Here is a 20,369-nt window from a genome sequence, read left to right as displayed (position 1 = left end):
GAGGTTTCTTCAGGAATTCTCTCCCTGGCTTTGCTGTAGAACAGATATTTAGATCCCAACTCTTCTTTTAAACCAAAATATCAAATATAGCTCGAGTAAAGTAGTAATTGCACAAAGTTTATTGCAACTTACCTAAACCAGTGCTCCATGTCTAATTTTCAGTGCTGAGGTTTGGAACACTATAGACTGAAGCTTAGTTCTTTCACTAAAATATTGCCTAGTACTTCAAAATCAACATGTCCTAAATTAAACTTGCTATCTTGGCAAACAGCTCTATTTTCTAGTATTCTCTAGCTCAGTTAAGGTTACTACTACTAACCTAACTTCAATACCTGGGAATTAACTAAATCTATTTTTCTTTCCTTAATCCCCTACATAAGCCCTGATTCTTCCTTCTGTCTATCAATCTATTTTATTCAAAACAACCAAAGTGATTTTTTAACATAAATTGAATTATGAGAATCCATTGTTTAAAAGCTTCCTTTCACATTTATAATATAATTCAGACTAGACTTAAAGTTCCTCTGAAACCAGGCCTAATTATCTGCCTCCTCTCATATTATTCTCCACAAATTTATTATATTGCAGTCGCTTTTTCTTCGGAGGTATCTGGTTTATTTCTTGTTTGGTTTTGTTTTGTCTTTCATTCTTTTGTAAAGTGTTTTAAAATTTATGTGCAGTAAAATTCCATTTGGGGGGATACAGCCATATGAATTCTAAAATATGTATAGTTTCTTTGTTTTTTTAATTTTTATTGGAGTATAGTTGATTTATAATGCTGTGTTAGTTTCTGCTGTATAGCAAAGTGAATCAGTTATACATATATCCACTCTTTTAGATTCTTTTCCCATATAGGTCATTACAGAGTATTGAGTAGAGTTCCCTGTGCTATACAATAGGTCCTTATTAGTTATCTGTTTTATATATAGTAATGTGTATATGTCAATCCCAACCTCCCAGTTTATCCCTCTCCACCTTCCTCCCCAGTAACCATAAGTTTGTTTTCTACATCTGTGACTCTTTATGTTTTGTAAATTAGTTCATTTTTACCTTTTTTTAGATTCCACATATAAGCGATATCATATGATATTTGTCTTTCTCTGACTTACTTCACTTAGTATGATAATCTCTAGGTCCATCCATGTTGCTGCACAAGGCATTATTTCATTCTTTTTATGGCTGAGTAATATTCCATTGTATATATGTACCACATCTTCTTTATCCATTCCTCTGTTGATGGACACTTAGGTTGCTTCCATGTCTTGGCTATTGTAAACAGTGCTGCAGTGAACATTGGGGTGCATGTATCCTTTTGGATTATGGTTTTCTCCAGATACATGCCCAATAGTGGGATTGCTGGATCATATGGTACTTCTATTTTTAGTTTTTTAAGGAACCGCCATACTGTTCTCCATAGTGGTTATATCAATTTACATTCCCACCAACTGTGCAAGAGGGTTCCCTTTTCTCCACACCCTCTCCAGCATTTATTGTTTGTAGACTTTATGATGGTGGCCATTCTGACCTGTGTGAGGTGATACCTTATTGTAGTTCTGATTTGCATTTCTCTGATGCTGAGTGATGTTGAGCATCTTTTCATGTGCTTTTTGGCCATCTGTATGTCTTCTTTGGAGAAATGTCTATTTAGATCTTCTTCCTATCTTATGATCGTGTTGTTCGTTTTTTTTTGACATAGAGCTGCATGAGCTGTTTGTATATTTTGGAGATTAATTCCTTGTCAGTTTCTTCCTTTGCAAATATTTTTCCCCATTCTGTGGGTTGTCTTTTCATTTTGTTTATGGTTTCTTTTGCTATGCAGAAGCTTTTAAGTTTACTTAGGTCCCATTTGTTTATTTTATTTTTAAAATTTATTTTATTTATTTTTGACTGTGTTGAGTCTTCATTGCTGCCTGCGGGCTTACTCTAGTTGCGGCAAGTGGGGGCTACTCTTCGTTGCGGTGTGTGGGCTTCTCACTGCGGTGGCTTCTCTTGTTGTGGAGCACGGGCTCTAGGCGTGCAAACTTCAGTAGTTGTGGTGCGCGGACTCAGTAGTTGTGGCGCGCGGACTCAGTAGTTGTGGCTCACGGGCTCTAGAGCACAGGCTCAGTAGTTGTGGCTGACGCGCTCTAGAGCACAGGCTCAGTAGTTGTGGCACACAGGCTTAGTTGCTGTGTGGCGTGTGGGATCTTCCTGGACCAGGGCTCGAAACTGTGTTCCCTGCATTGACAAGTGGGTTCTATTTTTTTTTAACATCTTTATTGGAGTATAATTGCTTTACAATGGTGTGTTAGTTTATGCTTTATAACAAAGTGAATCAGTTAACATATATATATATCCCCATATCTCTTCCCTCTTGCATCTCCTTACCTCCCACCCTCCCTATCCCACACCTCTAGGTGGTCACAAAGCACCGAGCTGATCTCCCTGGGCTATGTGGCTGCTTCCCACTAGATATTTCTTTTACGTTTGGTAGTGTATATATGTCCATGCCACTGTCTCACTTTGTCCCAGCATACCCTTCCCGCTCCCCATATCCTCAAGTGCATTCTGTTCTGTAGTAGGTCTGCCTCTTTATTCCCGTCTTGCCCCTAGTTTCTTCTGAACATTTTTTTCTTTTCTTTTTCTGTTTAGATTCCATATATATGTGTTAGCATATGATATTTGTTTTTCTCTTTCTGACTTACTTCACTCTGTGTGACAGTCTCTAGGCACATCCACTTCACTACAAATAACTCAGTTTCATTCCGTTTTATGGCTAAGTAATATTCCATTGTATATATGTGCCACATCTTCTTTATCCATTCATCTGTTGATGGACATTTAGGTTGCTTCCATGTCCTGGCTATTGTAAATAGAGCTGCAATGAACATTTTGGTACATGACTCTTTTTGAATTATGGTTTTCTCAGGGTATATGCCCAGTAGTGGGATTGCTGGGTCATATGATAGTTCTATTTTTAGTTTTTTAAGGAACCTCCATACTGTTCTCCATAGTGGCTGTATCAATTTACATTCCCATCAACAGTGCAAGAGGCTTCCCTTTTCTCCACACCCTCTCCAGCATTTATTGTTTGTAGATTTTTTGAGGATGGCCATTCTGACTGGTGTGAGATGATATCTCATTGTAGTTTTGATTTGCATTTCTCTAATGATTAATGAGGTTGAGCATTCTTTCATGTGTCTGTTGGCAATCTGTATATCTTCTTTGGAGAAATGTCTATTTAGGTTTTCTGCCCATTTTTGGATTGGGATGTTTGTTTTTTTTGACATTGAGCTGCATGAGTTGTTTGTATGTTTCAGAGATTAATCCTTTGTCAGTTGCTTCATTTGCAAATATTTTCTCCCATTCTGAGGGTTGTCTTTTCGTCTTGTTTATGGTTTCCTTTGCTGTGCAAAAGCTTTGAAGTTTCATTAGGTCCCATTTGTTTATTTTTGTTTTTATTTACATTTCTGTAGGAGGTGGGTCAAAAAGGATCTTGCTGTCATTTATGTGAGAGTGTTCTGCCTATGTTTTCCTCTAAGAGTTTGATGGTGTCTGGCCTTACATTTAGGTCTTTAATCCATTTTGAGCTTATTTTTGTGTAGGGTGTTAGGGAGTGTTCTAATTTCATTCTTTTACATGTAGCAGTCCAGTTTTCCCAGCACCACTTATTGAAGAGGCTGTTTTTTCACCACTATATATTCTTGCCTCCTTTATCAAAGATAAGGTGACCATATGTGCATGGGTTTATCTCTGGGCTTTCTATCCTGTTCCATTGATCTATCTTTCTGTTTTTGTGCCAGTACCATACTGTCTTGATTACTGTAGCTTTGTAGTATAGTCTGAAGCCAGGGAGCCTGTTTCCTCCAGCTCCATTTTTCTTTCTCAAGATTGCTTTGGCTCTTCGGGGTCTTTTGTGTTTCCATACAAATTGTGAAGTTTTTTGTTCTAGTTCTGTGAAAAATGCCAGTGGTAGTTTGGTAGGGATTGCATTGAATCTGTAGACTGCTTTGGGTAGTAGAGTCATTTTCACAATGATGATTCTTCCAATCTAAGAACATGGTATATCTCTCCATCTATTTGTATCATCTTTAATTTCTTTCATCAGTGTCTAATAGTTTTCTGCATACAGGTCTTTTGTCTCCTTAGGTAGGTTTATTCCTACATATTTTATTCTTTTTGTTGCAATGGTAAATGAGAGTGTTTTCTTAATTTCACTTTCAGATTTTTCATCATTAGTGTATAGGAATGCCAGAGATTTCTGTGCATTGATTTTTTATCCTGCTACTTTACCAAATTCATCGATTACCTCTAGTAGTTTTCTGGTAGCATCTTTAGGATTCTCTATGTATAGTATCATGTCATCTGCAAAGAGTGACAGCTTTACTTCTTCTTTTCTGATTTGTATTACTTTTATTTCTTTTTCTTCTCTGATTGCTGTGACTAAAACTTCCAAAACTATGTTGAATAATGGTGGTGAGAGTGGGCAGTCTTGTCTTGTTCCTGATCTTAGTGGAAATGGTTTCAGTTTTTCACCATTGAGGACGATGTTGGCTGTGGGTTTGTCATATATGGCCTTTATTATGTTGAGGAAAGTTCCCTCTATGCCTACTTTCTGGAGGGTTTTTATCATAAATCGGTGTTGAATTTTGTGGAAAACTTTCTCTGCATCTATTGAGATGATCATATGGTTTTTCTCCTTCAATTTGTTAATATGGTGTATCACATTGATTGATTTGCGTATATTGAAGAATCCTTGCAATCCTGGGATAAACCCCACTTAATCATAGTGTATGATCCTTTTAATGTGCTGTTGGACTCTGTTTGCTAGTATTTTGTGGAGGATTTTTGCATCTATGTTCATCAGTGATATCGTCCTGTAGTTTTCTTTCTTTGTGACATCTTTGTCTGGTTTTGGTATCAGAGTTATGGTGGCCTCGTAGAATGAGTTTGGGAGTGTTCCTCCCTCTGCTATATTTTGGAAGAGTTTGAGAAGGATAGGTGTTAGCTCTTCTCTAAATGTTTGATAGAATTCGTCTGTGAAGCCATCTGGTCCTGGGCTTTTGTTTGTTGGAAGATTTTTAACCACAGTTTCAATTTCAGTGCTTGTGATTGGTCTATTTATATTTTCTATTTCTTCCTGGTTCAGTCTCGGAAGGTTGTGCATTTCTAAGAATTTGTCCATTTCTTCCAGGTTGTCCATTTTATTGGCATAGAGTTGCTTGTAGTAATCTCTCATCATCCTTTGTATTTCTGCAGTGTCAGTTGTTACTTCTCCTTTTTCATTTCTAATTCTATTGATTTGAGTCTTCTCCCTTTTTTTCTTGATTAGTCTGGCTACTGTTTTATCAATTTTGTTTATCTTTTCAAAGAACCAGCTTTTAGTTTAATTGATCTTTGCTATCATTTCCTTCATTTCTTTTTCATTTATTTCTGATCTGATCTTTATGATTTCTTTCCTTCTGCTAACTTTGGGGTTTTTTTGTTCTTCTTTCTCTAATTGTTTTAGGTGTAAGGTTAGGTTGTTTATTTGAGATGTTTTTTGTTTCTTAAGGTAGGCTTATATAGCTGTAAACTTCCCTCTTAGAACTGCTTTTGCTGCATCCCATAGGTTTTGTGTCATTGTGTTTTTATTGTCATTTGTTTCTAGGTACTTCTTGATTTCCTCTTTTATTTCTTCAGTGATCTCTCGGTTATTAACTAGTGTGTTGTATAGCCTCCATGTATTTCTATTTCTTACAGATTTTTTCCTGTAATTGATAGCTAGTCTCATAGTGTTGTGTTCAGAAGAGATACTTGAGACTATTTCAATTTTCTTAAATTTACCAAGGCTTGATTTGTGACCCAAGATATGATCTATCCTGGAGAATGTTCCATGAGCACTTGAGAAGAATGTGTATTCTGTTGTTTTTGGATGGAATGTTCTATAAATATCAATTAAGTCCATCTTGTTTAATGTATCATTTAAAGCTTGTGTTTCCTTATTTATTTTCATTTTGGATGATCTGTCCATTGGTGAAAGTAGGGTGTTAAAGTTCCCTACTATGATTGTGTTACTGTCAGTTTCCCCTTTTATGGCTGTTAGTATTTGCCTTATGTATAGAGGTGCTTCTGTGTTGGGTGCATAAATATTTACAATTGTTTTATCTTCTTCTTGGATTGATCCCTTGATTATTATGTAGTGTCCTTCTTTGTCTGTTGTTATAGTCTTTGTTTTAAAGTGTATTTTGTCTGATATGAGTATTGCTACTCCAGCTTTCTTTTGATTTCCATTTGCATGGAATGTGTTTTTCCATCCCCTCACTTTCAGTCTGTATGTGTCCCTAGGTCTGAAGTGGGTCTCTTGTGGACAGCATATATATGGGTCTTGTTTTTGTATCCATTCAGCCAGTCTATGTCTTTTGGTTGGAGCAGTTAATCCATTTACATTTAAGGTAATTATCGATACGTACGTTCCTGTTACCATTTTCTTAATTGTTTTGGGTTTATTATTGTAGGTCTTTTCCTTCTCTTGTGTTTCCTGTCTAGAGAAGTTCCTTTAGCATTTGTTGTAAAACTGGTTTGGTGGTGCTGAATTCTCTTAGCTTTTGCTTGTCCGTAAAGCTTTTGACTTCTCCATCAAATCTGGATGAGATCCTTGCTGGGTAGAGTAATCTTGGTTGTAGGTTTTTCTCTTTCATCACTTTAAATATGTCCTGCCACTCCCTTCTGGCTTGCAGAGTTTCTGCTGAAAGATCAGCTGTTAACCTTATGGGGATTCCCTTATGTGTTACTTGTTTTTCCCTTGCTGCTTTTAATATTTGTTCTTTGTATTTAATTTTTGATAGTTTGATTAATATGTGTATTGCCATGTTCCTCTTTGGATTTATCCTGTATGGTACTCTCTGTGCTTCCTGGACTTGATTAACTATTTCCTTTCCCATATTAGGGAAGTTTTCAACTATAATCTTCAAATATTTTCTCAGTCCCTTCCTTTTTCTCTTCTTCTTCTGAGACCCCTATAATTCACATGTTGATGTGTTTAATGTTGTCCCAGAGGTCTCTGAGACTTTCCTCAATTCTTTGCATTTTTTTTTCTTTATTCTGCTCTGCAGTAGTTATTTCCCCTATTTTATCTTCCAGGTCACTTGTCTGTTCTTCTGCCTCAGTTATTCTGCTATTGATCCCTCTAGAGAGTTTTTAATTTCATTTATTGTGTTGTTCACCTTTGTTTGCTCTTTAGTTCTTCTAGGTCCTTGTTAAACGTTTCTTGTATTTTCTCCATTGTATTTCCAAGATTTTGGATCATCTTTACTATCACTATTCTCAATTCTTTTTCAGATAGACTGCCTATTTTCTCTTCATTTGTTAGGTCTGGTGGGTTTTCTCCTTGCTCCTGCATCTGCTGTGTTTTTCTGTCTTTTCATTTTGCTTATCTTACTGTGTTTGGGGTCTCCTTTTCACAGGCTGCAGGTTCGTAGTTCCCGTTGGTTTTGGTGTCTGTCCCCAGTGACTAAGGTTGTTTCAGTGGGTTGTGTAGGCTTCCTGGTGGAGGGGACTAGTGCCTGTGTTCTGGTGGATGAGGCTGGATCTTGTCTTTCTGGTGGGCAGGTCCATGTCTGGTGGTGTGTTTGGGGGTATCGCTGGCCTTATTATGATTTTAGGCAGCCTCTCTGCTAATGGATGGGTCTGTGTTCCTGTCTTGCTAGTTGTTTGGCATAGGGTGTCCAGCACTGTAGCTTGCTGGTCGTTGAGTGAAGCTGGGTCTTGGCGTTGAGATGGAGATCTCTGGGAGATTTTCGCCATTTGATATTATGTGGAGCTGGGAGGTCCCTTGTGGACCAGTGTCCTGAACTTGGCTCTCCTACCTCAGTGGCACAGCCGTGACACCTGGCTAGAGCACCAAGAGCCTTTCATCCACATGGCTCAGAATAAAAGGGAGAAAAAATAGAAAGAAAGAAAGAAAGAAAGAAAGAAGATAAAATAAAATAAAGTTATTAAAATAAAAAATAATTATTAAGAAAAAAAATTTTTAAGTAAAAAAAAAAAAAAAGGACAGACAGAACCCTCAGATAGATGGTAAAAACAAAGCTAGACAGACAAAATCACACAAAGAAGAATACACATACACACTCACAAAAAGAGAAAAAGGGAAAATATATATATATATCATTTCTCCCAAAGTCTACCTCCTCAATTTGGAATGATTCGCTGTCTATTCAGGTATTCCACAGATGCAGGGTACATCAGGTTGATTGTGGAGACTTAATCCGCTGCTCCTGAGGCTGCTGGGAGAGATTTCCCTTTCTCTTACTTGTTTGCACAGCTCCCAGGGTTCAGGTTTGGGCTTTTGTTTATGAGTCTATGACCCCTGTGGCTGCGCTCTCTTCCGGGGCTCTGAATCTTCCCCCCTCCACCCCCTGCAGTCTGTGCCCGCGAAGGGGCTTCCTAGTGTGTGGAAACCTTTCCTCCTTCACAGCTCCCTCCCACTGGTGCAGGTCCCGTCCCTATTCTTTGTCTCTATTTTTTCTTTTTTCTTTTACACTACCCAGGTATGTGCGGGAGTTTTTTGCTTTGGGGAGGTCTGAGGTCTTCTGCCACCTTTCAGTAGGTGTTCTATAGGTGTTGTTCCACATGTAGATGTATTTCTGATATATTTGTGGGGAGGAAGGTGATCTCTGTGTCTTACTCTTCCGCCATCTTGAAGCTCCTCTGTATAGTTTCTTGTAATCATCAGCTCTATCAGGATATAGGCCAGTTCCAGAATCTCAAAGAATCCTTCATAGGGCTTCCTTTACAGTCAGGCTTTTTCCTTAGCCATAAACCCTGGCAACCACTGATTGGTACCCTGTCTCTATAGTTTTGCCTTTCCCAGAATGTCATATACATTGAATCATACAGTATGTAACCTCCTGAGACTGATTTCTTTTCCTTAGCATACTGCATTTGAGATTTATCCAAGTTGGTTTTTTCCATCAATAGTCCATTTCATTTTTGTTGTTAAGTGGTATTCCATTGTATGACTATACTACAGTTTGTTTATCCATCCACCCTTTGATAGATAAGAATTGTTATACTTTTTGGCAGCCATGAATAATGCTGCTGTGGACAAGATACATACTTGTATAGGTTTTGTGCAGACATAAGTTTTCACTTCTTTAGGATAAATATCTGGAAGTGGGATTGCTGAATCATATAGCAAATGTATGTTTATCTTAATAATAACTGCCACTATTTTTCAAAGTGACTGTATCATTTTGCCTTGCCACCAGCAGAGTATGAAGGTTTCAGTTGTTCTACATCCTCAGTGCTTGGTCTTGTCAGTTTTTTTTATTATAGCCATTCAAATAGGTGTGTGGTGGTATCTTATCATGATTTTAATCTGCATTTCCCTAATGGCTAATGACATTGAATATCTTTTCATGTACTTATTAGCCATACTTTTATCTTCTTTGGTTAAGTGTCTTTGCAGATTTTTTGCCTATTTTTTATTGTTTGTTTTCTTATTCTTGGGGTTGAGTATTCTTTGTATGTCTGGATGTAAATCTTCTGCCAGAAGTGCGATTTGATATAATTTTCTCCCAGACTTTGACTTGTATTTTTATTCTTTTAACAGTGTCTTTTGTGGAGAAAAAAAAAAAGTTTTAATTTTGATAAAATCCAATGTATTTTATTTTTCTTTTATAAGTTATGCTTTTGGTGTCATGTAAGAACTCTTTGCCTACTCAAGGTCACATAGATTTCCTTCTAAGAGTTTTATACTTTTACATTGTACATTTAAGTCTATGATCCATTTCAGATATCTTTTGTTTATGAGTCTATGATCCATTTTAGTTATTGTTTATGATTGAGGTGTAGGTCAAGGTTCATTATTTTGCATATGGATATCCAATTTTTACAGCCTTTGGAAAAGACTGGTCTTTCTCTTTTGAAATGCCTTTGCAGCTCTGTCAAAAATCCATTCACCATCAGGCTTCCAGTTCCAGGAAACACTACATAAACATACATCTCTCTTTATGTCCCATGGGTCTCAACTGTAAAACCTGGATGATATGCATGGGCAGCTATTTGGTAATTGTGAAAAGTAAGTATCATCAGGCAGATCAGGGAAGAACACCAGAATCCAGAGCACCCTGAAATATTTGGAAGTTAACCATTTATTCCTCCAGTATCCCCTGCCTTGAGCCTCAATGCAGAAAACATCCTGGAAAAATACTCTAGTTCTGACTTGTGCTGTGGAAAAGGAAGCCCTTGAAGCTCAGAGAGTAGGGGAGATCCACCCTCCCCAATTTTTCCTCTCTTTTAAAAATATTTACTTACCCCCAATTCCAAACAGTCTTGAAGCAGGAACATTGGCTGCAGCAAAAACGTCCAGGAAGCTACTAGAGCCAAATCTCCAAGGGTTGGGAACCTTCTACATAACGCGGAACTGTGGGTACAAGAGGGTCAATGCAAATCCATTGCTTTTCCCTCTTCTCTGTCCTCCCAATGCAGAATGTGGCACAAGCACAGAAGTGGGTAGTTTCTGGCCAGAGCATGGAAAAGTGAAGCCCAGAGAACCAGAAAAAGTCTGGGAAATAACAGAGAGGGAAAAGCCATCCCATAAAGTTGAACTTCTGGGATTTTCCATGTGAGGCTCTTATCCTAATTAGCATACCAAAGAATTTGAGAAGTGTCTTATGGTTAGAACTCTGCCCAGGCCCCAGACTGAACCCACATGGCAGACTCAAATAGCAGTGAAAAAGCTTTGGGTACATTGTAAGCACAGCCTACAGATGTCTAAAGTAAAATATCTTTATAGAGAATATCGACATTTTCTATAAGATACAAATAAGACCTCAGTCCCTCTGTGAATTTGATACAGCAGAAAGGGCTGTGATGGAAGTGTGCCATTCTTCAGCTTGGTTAGCAAGTCAAGGACTGTCTGTCAATATTTATTTATAGCTTTAAGAAAAACTTTATCGGGTGTTGGATCTGTTAACCATCCATGTGGAGAAAAGTAACATTTGACTCCTACCTCACACTAATCATAAAAATAAATACCAGGAGAAAAGGAAAAACAATGAAGTATCATCTAGAAGGTAATATGAGAATTCTTCTTCACATCTTTAGAACTGGGCAAATTTCTTAAACAGACACACAAAGCACTTCAATAAAATTAGACTACAGTAAAACTAACAATTTTTGTTGTCAGAAGATGTCATTAACATTGTGAAAAGTCAAGCCATGCAATAGTATAAAATATTCACAACCTATATAAAGGATAAAGGCCTTATGGTCACAATATATAACTCATATAAATCAATAAAAAGCAGTCTTACAACTCAACTCCCCGCCCCCAAAATGGCAAGACACTTGAATAAGCACTTCACAAAAAAGGATAAGTGGCTAACAAAATATAAAAATGTGCTCCATTTAATTTTTATCAGGGAATGCAAATTAAAACCACAATATAATACTATTTACTATTCACCTATTATAGTGGCTAAAAAGAACAAGATAGATGATATCAAATGTTGAAGTGGATGTGGAACTCTAGACACTTCTGGTGGTCTAGAAGTTGGTGCAACAACTTTGAAAACAATTTGACTGTATTCTAAAGTTGAGCTTACCCATACTCTGTGATCCAACAATTCCATTCCATCAAAGATCATGTTAAACATATTTATAGCAGTGTGTTTTAAATAGCCAAAACCTTGGAATAACCCAAATACCTAAAAATAATAGAATATGGAGCAATGAAAAGAACAAACTAATCCTAAAAGAACAATATGGATGGCATTCACCAACATAGTTTTGAACAAAAGAAGCTAGAAACAAAAGAATGAATATTTTAGGATTCCATTTGTATAAAGTTCAGAAATAGGCAGAAACACACTATGGTGTTAAAAATCATTATGCTAGTGACCTCTGATGAAGAGGGGATGGGCAAAGTACTATTTCTTTACCGGGGCGGTGGTTACATGGGTATATTTTCTTTGCGATAATTCATTGAGCTGTATACTTATGATTTCTCTGTGTGTGTTATGCATTAGTACTTTAGGAAAGCTTTTTAAGAAGAGCATTTACTACTTTAACAATATTAAGGGAATTTTGTAATTGAAACTTTTATCCTGACTACATGGTTTCAAAAGGTATGCTTTAAATAAAAGTTGAGTGTAGAAAAGAACACTGTATACATTGACCTTTATAATTTTTGGTACAAGTTTGTGAAATTAGGGTTTTATCCAGGTACATGATTTGTAACAGGAGTAGTTAACCAGGAAGGTCTTCCTTACTATATGTTGCTTGCCTTTTTAATACTTTGCCAAGGAGGCTTTAGAGCACTCTAGTTTCTGTAAAATATTTCAAGAAAGGATTGAAGAGTTATCAAATGTGCTCTTTAGATTTGTAAATCTGTTACCAGTTTTGGGGAGGTTCATTTAGGTGTTTTTCTATGAATTTTACATAAATGATATCAGAAGTAGATTTTATGGAGTCTTTCCCAGCCTTCATTTAACTCCTTCCATGTGGCTATGCAGTGAGGATTCAGTTTGGGAGGAATTGATCCCTCACCAGCTTCATGGATGGACTAAAGCCAGTAAGTGCATACCCTTCAATTCGCCAAGTGATTGGCGAAGAGTGGGCATGTATAATGGTATGTGATAGAAGTCTGGAACTGCGGCATTCATTTTTGTATCTAAGAGAAAAACAAGCCTGAGAATAAAGCTGATGCACAACAGAGTGTATGTCAGAAAGCAGAAAGAAATGTAGCCAGGGCCCTGACCAGAGCAAACCTGGAAGTTATTCTTCCTTTTGACTTTGGGGAGTGTCTTAGTCTGCTCAGGCTGCCATAAACAACTAACACAGACTGAGTTATACAACAGAAAGTTTATAATCTCACAGTTTTGGAGACTGGGAAGTCTAAGATCTGAGTGCCAGCATGGTTGGCTTCTGGTGAGAGCTTTCTTCTTGGCCTGTAGATGACCACCTTCTTGGTGTGTGCTCACGTGGCCTTTTCTCGGTACAAGTGCTTGGGGAGAGAGCACAAGCTCTCTGGTGTTTCTTCTTACGAGGACACTAATTCTACTGGCTCAGGGCTCTACCATTATGACCTCATTTAACTTCAGTTACATCCAAAAAGTTCCTATCTCTAAGTATAATCACATTGGGGGTTAGGGCTTCAACATACAACTTTTGGAGGAACATTTGTAGCATTCTGCCTCTAGCCCCCTAAATCATGTCCTTATTGCTTGCAAAGTACATTTATTTCATCCCAGCAATCCCAAAAGGTTTAATTCATTCCAGAATCGACACTAAAGTCTGAAGTCTCATCTGAATATCATCTAAATCAGATATGGGTGGGACTTGGGGTACAAGTTAACCCTAGGCAAAATTCCTCTCTAGTTGTGAGCCTGTGAAACCAGGCAAATTATGTGATTCCAAAATACCACGGTGGTAGAGGCATAGAATAGACATTCCCATTTCAAAAGGAGGAGAAGTAAAGGAAGAAAGGGGCGATGGGTCCCAAGGAAGGCTAATCCCATCAAACTTAAAGATTTGAGAGTAACCCTCCTTGGCTCAGTGCTCTACCTCCAGGTCCCCTGAGGTGGCAACGTTACCCCATAGCTCTGTGGTATGGCCCTGCCACATTAGCTTGGCAAGGTGGCCCTGATGCTGCAGCACTGCGCTGCAGCCTTGGCGCCAAGGCTCTTGGCGGGGGGTATCCTGGTCCTGTAAAACCCAAGAGGCTCCACCCTTAGAAACTGAGGAGGATCCATCCTTGCCCCCTGGGCCTGTGGTGGGAGCGGGAGCCCTTAAGGTCTCTGATTCCCTTCTGGTTCATTCTTCCCTTTTCTTAAAGGATAAAGCCTGCTTCCAACTGAATAGCTCTATGTTCCCATCCCACAGAATCCAAGAAGCCTGAAAACCTTCTTTCATTCCATCTTGTTTTCTCTGTACCCTTAAGTTTAAACTCTCGGTGTCTCTGCTGGTATAATCCCATATCTATTCCTATAATAGTATATTATTAGAAGAATATTTTCTTTTTATTACTTTTTATTACCAGCCTAATATGAATTTACGTAGAAAGCATACAAACCCCTAAAGTGTATATCTCCTCTTCTCAAGGAGGTAAAATCGTGAAAACTGAAAAATTTTATACTGGCTTCCTCTATCATTATAAAAGTGACACTCTTCACTTGTGTCATGAAATTTAGATCAGAAAGAATTTAAGTTCCTTGTGGAGAAATTTAGCAAGTCTTCACTGTCCTAAACTGAGTCTTGATCATGTAACTATTTTGGGGGGAGGATACTGTGAATTACAAATTGTCAAATAAAAATACTTTTTGGTATTTAGGTTACGTTTAATTATTAAATGTAAATGAATTTTGGTATGTGTACTGTTGTCTACTACTGCAGACACTGTGAGAGAAACAGTTGACAAGATACGGTGCCTGACTGAATATAAGGGATGATAAAATTGAATGTGTTTTACATTTTACCTGGAAAGTAATGGTGAGACAAGTCAACAGAAAGGGGAGAACTTGCAATTTAAGACTTTTGTAACTTAGGCAATTTATGTAAACTCTCCATGACCTCAACTTTCTCATCTTTTAAATGAGTACATAACAGAATACACAGTATATCATGTGTGATTGTGGTAATGAAAGAATTAATGCATGTAAAACATATAACACAGTGCTTGGTACATATTACTCAATAGATGTTAGTTACTTTTATTATGAATGTTACTCAGGATTACAGTTTGGACATGGTAGATTTGAGGTGATATTTATCTCTCTTGTTAAAATTCTTAAGGTATTATGGTAAGACTTAAATTCAGATAAATGGATCCTTGGACTATATATAAAGTATCAATTCTCACTACTATATTTCAACAGTTGCATTGTTAACCTGGACGTAACAAGGGAAGTGTAACTGCTATGGCAATAATTCAGACTAGAACAGGGTTTCGGCACTATTGGCAGGTTGGCTGGGAAAATCTTTGTTGTGGGGAGGAGGACTGACCTCTATATTGTACCATATTTACCAGCATCCCACAACCAAAAATGTCTCCAGCCACTGCCAAATGTCCCTGGAGGGCAAAACTCTCCTGACTGAGAACCAGTGGACTAGAAGGAATCATGTAAGAAGAGTCTTCAAAGATATAAAGAAGTATTAGAATATAGAAGAAGGAAATGGCTGGGTCATTGTAACCCAGAGACAGAAGCAGCACTGATTAATAAAAGTTAGAAAGACAGCTTAACAGAAAATTTTCATAGTTTGAGCTAGCTAAAAATAAAATGCACCAACTTACGAGCCAGCAGAAGCTACTATGTGTATTTAATTAGGAACTGGATCACTATCAGAGTTGTGCTGGGAATTTCTTTCTTGGGAGGGAGTCTGAACTAAATAATGTCATTGATCTCTTCTAATGATAAGATGCTCTCATTTTGGCAGGTTAAATGACTTATATTTGGAAATGGTTCCAAATGAGGTCATAGTTGAAGCCATGAGAATAACTGAGCTCTTTTTCTGAGAGCAAGAATAGATAATAGCATGGTCTTGTGAATGAATTTTCAGGAATGTCCATAATTTAAAACAAGGAATCAGGAATGCAATCTACTTTCATTGACTCCATAGTGTGTCAAGAAAGTTGAAGGAAGCCAAGAAAATAAAGTGTTCAGAAGGGTTTTAAAGGATGGATGGTTGGTATTGTCAACTGAGAAGTAAAAGACAGTTGATATAGAAAAGACTAGTTTATTTAATTTTTAGAAAGTCATGATGAGGAAGTACCCACTAAAATGTTGCATACTATATAAACATTAATTATTAATATTAACATTTTTATCAGTATACAAATTGGATACCAAATTATAAGACGTTAAATAAGACTAGGTTATGAGGAAATTGACATGGAAGTGGCTACATGGACCACTTGCTCAACAAACTAGAGGAAGCTACAGGGTTAATAAAATAGGGCTATTGTTTTTTATTTTTTAGGAGATGCGGGACTTGAGCACTTCTGAAAATTTAAATTTAGATGAAATAGAATGAGTTTATAAATACTAGAGGGAAAGATAATTATGTAAAAAGCAGTAAGGTACCTCAGTGGTTGATACTGGGGAATATGGAAAACAACTGTTATGACATAGTGTGCAAGCTCAGAGTTCAGAGTTCCCAACAGATGGGAAGGAAAGAGTCTGAGGCTTACGGGACTCGTTTTGAATTTTGGCTCTACCACTTAAACTCTCTGTGGGACTATAAGCAGTTTACTTTGAACTTTTCTGAGCATTGGATTCTTTTTTTCTAAAATAAGAATAATATATCCTCTCTGGAAATGTTCTTATAAAACTAAACCCAGTCATCTTATAAGTTTTATAAGTCATCTTACAAAACTAAACCCAGATACCGTGCTAGATACATCAGTGATGTATCTAGCACAGTATCTGGAATGTGCTCAGCGGTCAGTGGATGGGTGCTAGAATTATCAATGTCATTATCAATGTCATTGTCATTGAAAGATATTCTAAGATTTCTTTAAGTGAGGCAAGGAGAAAAAATATATTAAGGATTTGACAAGAGTAGAAAGTGTCAAGATTTACACTGCTTATGAGTGAATCCATTGATGAGTACAAGGATTATCAGTTAAGGGTGAAGACCAGGTTTTTGGTAGTGGTCAGTGACCAGTGAATTTATAGTGGACTGTTCTGCTCAATTCTGGGTCTTTTCATAGCATAATCTTTGACCACAGAGCAAAGGAAGGGAAAAGAAACAGTAATGCATGGTTGGGATTGGTTAACCAGATTCACATAAATCTGTTATTTTGAGATTTGTCAGTCTTAAATTACTGCTAAAAAAGTATCCTCTGTTACATAGTCTATTGCATATGGTACCTAATACACATTGACCACATGTATATACATTGTAATTGAATTATTTCTTAATTTAAACATTAGCATATACAAGGGATTCTCAGCTTCTGTAGAACTGACGTTTTGGACAGAATAATTCTTTGTCGTTGGGGGCAGTCCTGTGCATTGCAGGATGTTTAGCAGCATCCCTGGCTACACTCACTAGATCCAAGTTGCACTTCTCTCCCAGTGTGATAATCAAACATGTATCTAGACATAGTCAAATGTCCCAGTGAGGGGATGGGCGGGAGGGCTAAATCTCAATTGAGAACTACAGGAATATTCTCAGATATAAGATAGTTGCTAATAAAGGTAAAATGAATAAATGTGTGATATTTAAATTTATAAAATTGCCAGATTTTACAACTCAATAGCAATTCTAAAATTTATTGCTGTATAAAACCAACAGAATTATCAAGTTATATTCCTTCTGACAGAGAAAATCTGAAAGATAGACTATAATATATATGAAAGAATATAAGTAATTTTTCTACCTGTGTACTTTGCTTTTACTTGAGAATGTTTTACAAACTTCTAATTTATCTGTTTTGCTTGAATATTTACCAAGGCAGAGTGATTATTTCTATATATTTTTAAATCCTCTACATGTTCTTTTATCGTTTCATGACACACTGCAAGTGTTTTAAGCAAAACTTATTTGTGTTTTATTTTCTAGTTGTTTTTTATCCTTATTACTGGTGGCCGCTGTGGTGTGGAAGATCAAGCAAACATGTTGGGCTTCTCGACGGAGAGAGGTAACAGTAATATTACTTAATCTTTTGTTTAAAGATTCAAGCAAACATATGGATCTGTATTCCTTAACTGACATCCTCCTTTCAAATAGAGGTTTTCAAATCAGTTTCATTTATTAAGATTGAGCAAGTCAATCTAGTATTTTTTAAGCTTTAGAGCAAAATTTGCCACCATCATGTTAAATCAGTATCTGTGGAAGCATTGGTTAGTTGCAGAGTTTTTTAAAAATAGTGTTAGAATTTATAGTGGATACCAATATTAATTTTGTTGATTAAATAACCTGCAGTCTCTTTAATTTAGGTAGTTATACTATAAAAACATTATTTTTAAAACTTATAATTTAAAAGAATATTCTGAGCAATAAATATTAATTTTTGGTTTGTATCTTATAGAATTCTTTTTTTTTGGTAATCAGATCTTTTTCATGGGTATCTGATAATCCAAGTACGTTTGAATTATACCTCAGTTTGATACATTTCTATATCAGAATTAATCATCTGTGTCCCTTATAATCTTAAAATTGATAAAAACAGTAATACTCCTACAGAACAACAGCTGATGAGGTAAATATATTATACAAATATAGTTTCCTAACTTTGTATGTATTAGTTAATTGAAAGGAACAAAGAAATATAATAATATGAGGATCCTAAATGTGCAGTAGATTTATTGTTCTATACCTCATATAATGAAAAAGTGTTTCTGTTTTTATTAATATTATTATATTCTATTACTTTTTATTTTTTATAAATTTATTTATTTATTTTTGGCTGCATTGGGTCTTCGTTGCTGCGCACGGGCTCTCTCTAGTGGCGGCGAGCTGGGGCTACTCTTCGTTGCGGTGCGCAGGCTTCAGTAGTTGTGATGCGCGGGGTTCAGTAGTTGTGGCTCGCGGGCTCTAGGGTGCAGGCTCAGTAGTTGTGGCGCACAGCCTTAGTTGCTGTGTGACATGTGGGATCTTCCTGGACCAGGGCTAGAAGCCGTGTCCCCCGCATTGGCAGACGGATTCTTAACCACTGCGCCACCAGGGAAGTCTGTCTATTACTATTAATATTAGTATTATTAGCATTCTATTTGCTGTTGCATTTCCCAGTATATTTTTATACGTTTAATTTCGTGAAACAATGTACAGCAGAGATATAATTACTTACCTTCTTGTTTTCCACATATAAGCAGATTATATTTAAAAACAATCCAGAATATTCCAAATTACGGAATTAGTAAGTGACATGAGTTCTTCTTAATTATTCTCCTATTTTCAAACATCCAGTGCCTACCTATAATATATTTGCAAACTTGACACCACTCCCCTGCAAAAAAATTACTTATCCTAATTCTCTCCACCTCTCTGATTTTCTATACATGAGCAGTGCAACATCAGTGAGAATTTACTTGGTATGGTCCTATGATAAAATGTAATCCAATTTAAAAGGAATTTTAAAAATATTAATATATAAATATTTTGCAAAAAGTGGAATTCTGTGTGGAGTTAAACAGTCTTCTACACATGCTAGACAATCTATTAAGGTAAAGTATGGATTCAGGAAGGAAAAAAACAAGTGGTCGTCAGGCAGTATGAAAACATTCCATAATGGAATAGAGCAAGTGACTATTTATGCCTCTTATCATTAGAAGAGAAGTTAGGCTCAGTCAGGGAGCCTGGGTTCTCACTTCATTATGACTAGCAATGTTTAAATATCTGACTTCTAAAGTTTATAAAATGTAACTGTATAAAGATAGAATTGTGAAAACATCGATGTACAACTCTGCCATTAACTAGGTGGGTAAGCAATCTAATTGAATTCAGTTTCCTCTAGAGAGGTGTCGTACTATATAACTTATTCTCAGTTTGAGTTTCCTAGAGCTCTAGGAATGTTTATATGTAATGACTAAAGTTTAGAAACTAGTAAATATTTGAGAAAAATAATGGGAATTGTTCATTTAACTATGAAACTTTCACACTTTTCAAAATGACAAATTGCTTTTGGTTAATATATCACCTCAGTGTAGTATGTAGTTTATTGCATATTATCGGAAGCTCTGGCCAGCTGATATTACTTTAATTTTTAAAATACAAATATGAATTTATTTTTTGATTAGAAGTCAAAATCTAAGTATGTGTTGCACATGTGAGAATGGAGGAAAAATAGGAAGGAAGGGAGAACTAGATTAGGGACCTCTGGGCCAGTTCTAATCTGTGGTTCTAAATGTTACTATGTCCTCTTGATAATCCTCAATTTAATGTCCTTCTTTCCAAGTCTTCCAGGTAATGAATCTTTGTTAAAGAATATAATAATATTTGCATTTAATTTGCTACCTCTACCAAAATACAAAATCTGTCCTGTTGAGAGGTCATGTCTTGTTACAATATCATGTTAAAAAATATGATAGGGAATATTATCATTTTTAATTTTATTAAATCTTTTAAATACAAATTTCTAAATGTCTTAGAAACCATTCATATGTTGATGCCTAAAGTAAAGATGATATTATTTTGATGACTACCCGACATCTATTTAGCTAATAATTTTTATATTATTAAAAGATTATCATTTTGGTTTTAGAGACCCAATGACTTTTAACTACACAGTTGTAGCTAATATGATAATCCCATTTATAGACTTTATGTAAATGAGGTAAAAATGTGTTTTTATCTCTCTTTATTCAGTTTTAACTATTAGATTAACACTAATATTCCCCAAAGGAAAATACCTCAATACTTTTTCTTTATATGGAGATGTTACTTTCTCCAAAGCATTAAGA

General features: G+C 36.4%; 1 protein-coding gene across 1 annotated transcript in view; it reads left to right on the top strand.

The window, feature by feature from the left end:
- ATRNL1 (attractin like 1) overlaps positions 1-20,369 on the top strand; it is a 696,121-nt gene that overhangs the window by 319,789 nt on the left and 355,963 nt on the right. Inside the window, exon 26 of the mRNA XM_081236563.1 lies at positions 17,530-17,608. Within this exon, the coding sequence (XP_081092689.1) occupies positions 17,530-17,608 (79 nt within the window). The remainder of the gene's footprint in view (positions 1-17,529; positions 17,609-20,369) is intronic.

This window comes from Mesoplodon bidens, assembly GCF_964165515.1.
Source record: "Mesoplodon bidens genome assembly, chromosome: 1".
Classification (NCBI taxonomy): Eukaryota; Metazoa; Chordata; class Mammalia; order Artiodactyla; family Ziphiidae; genus Mesoplodon; species Mesoplodon bidens.
This window is presented reverse-complemented; position numbering and strand designations above follow the sequence as displayed.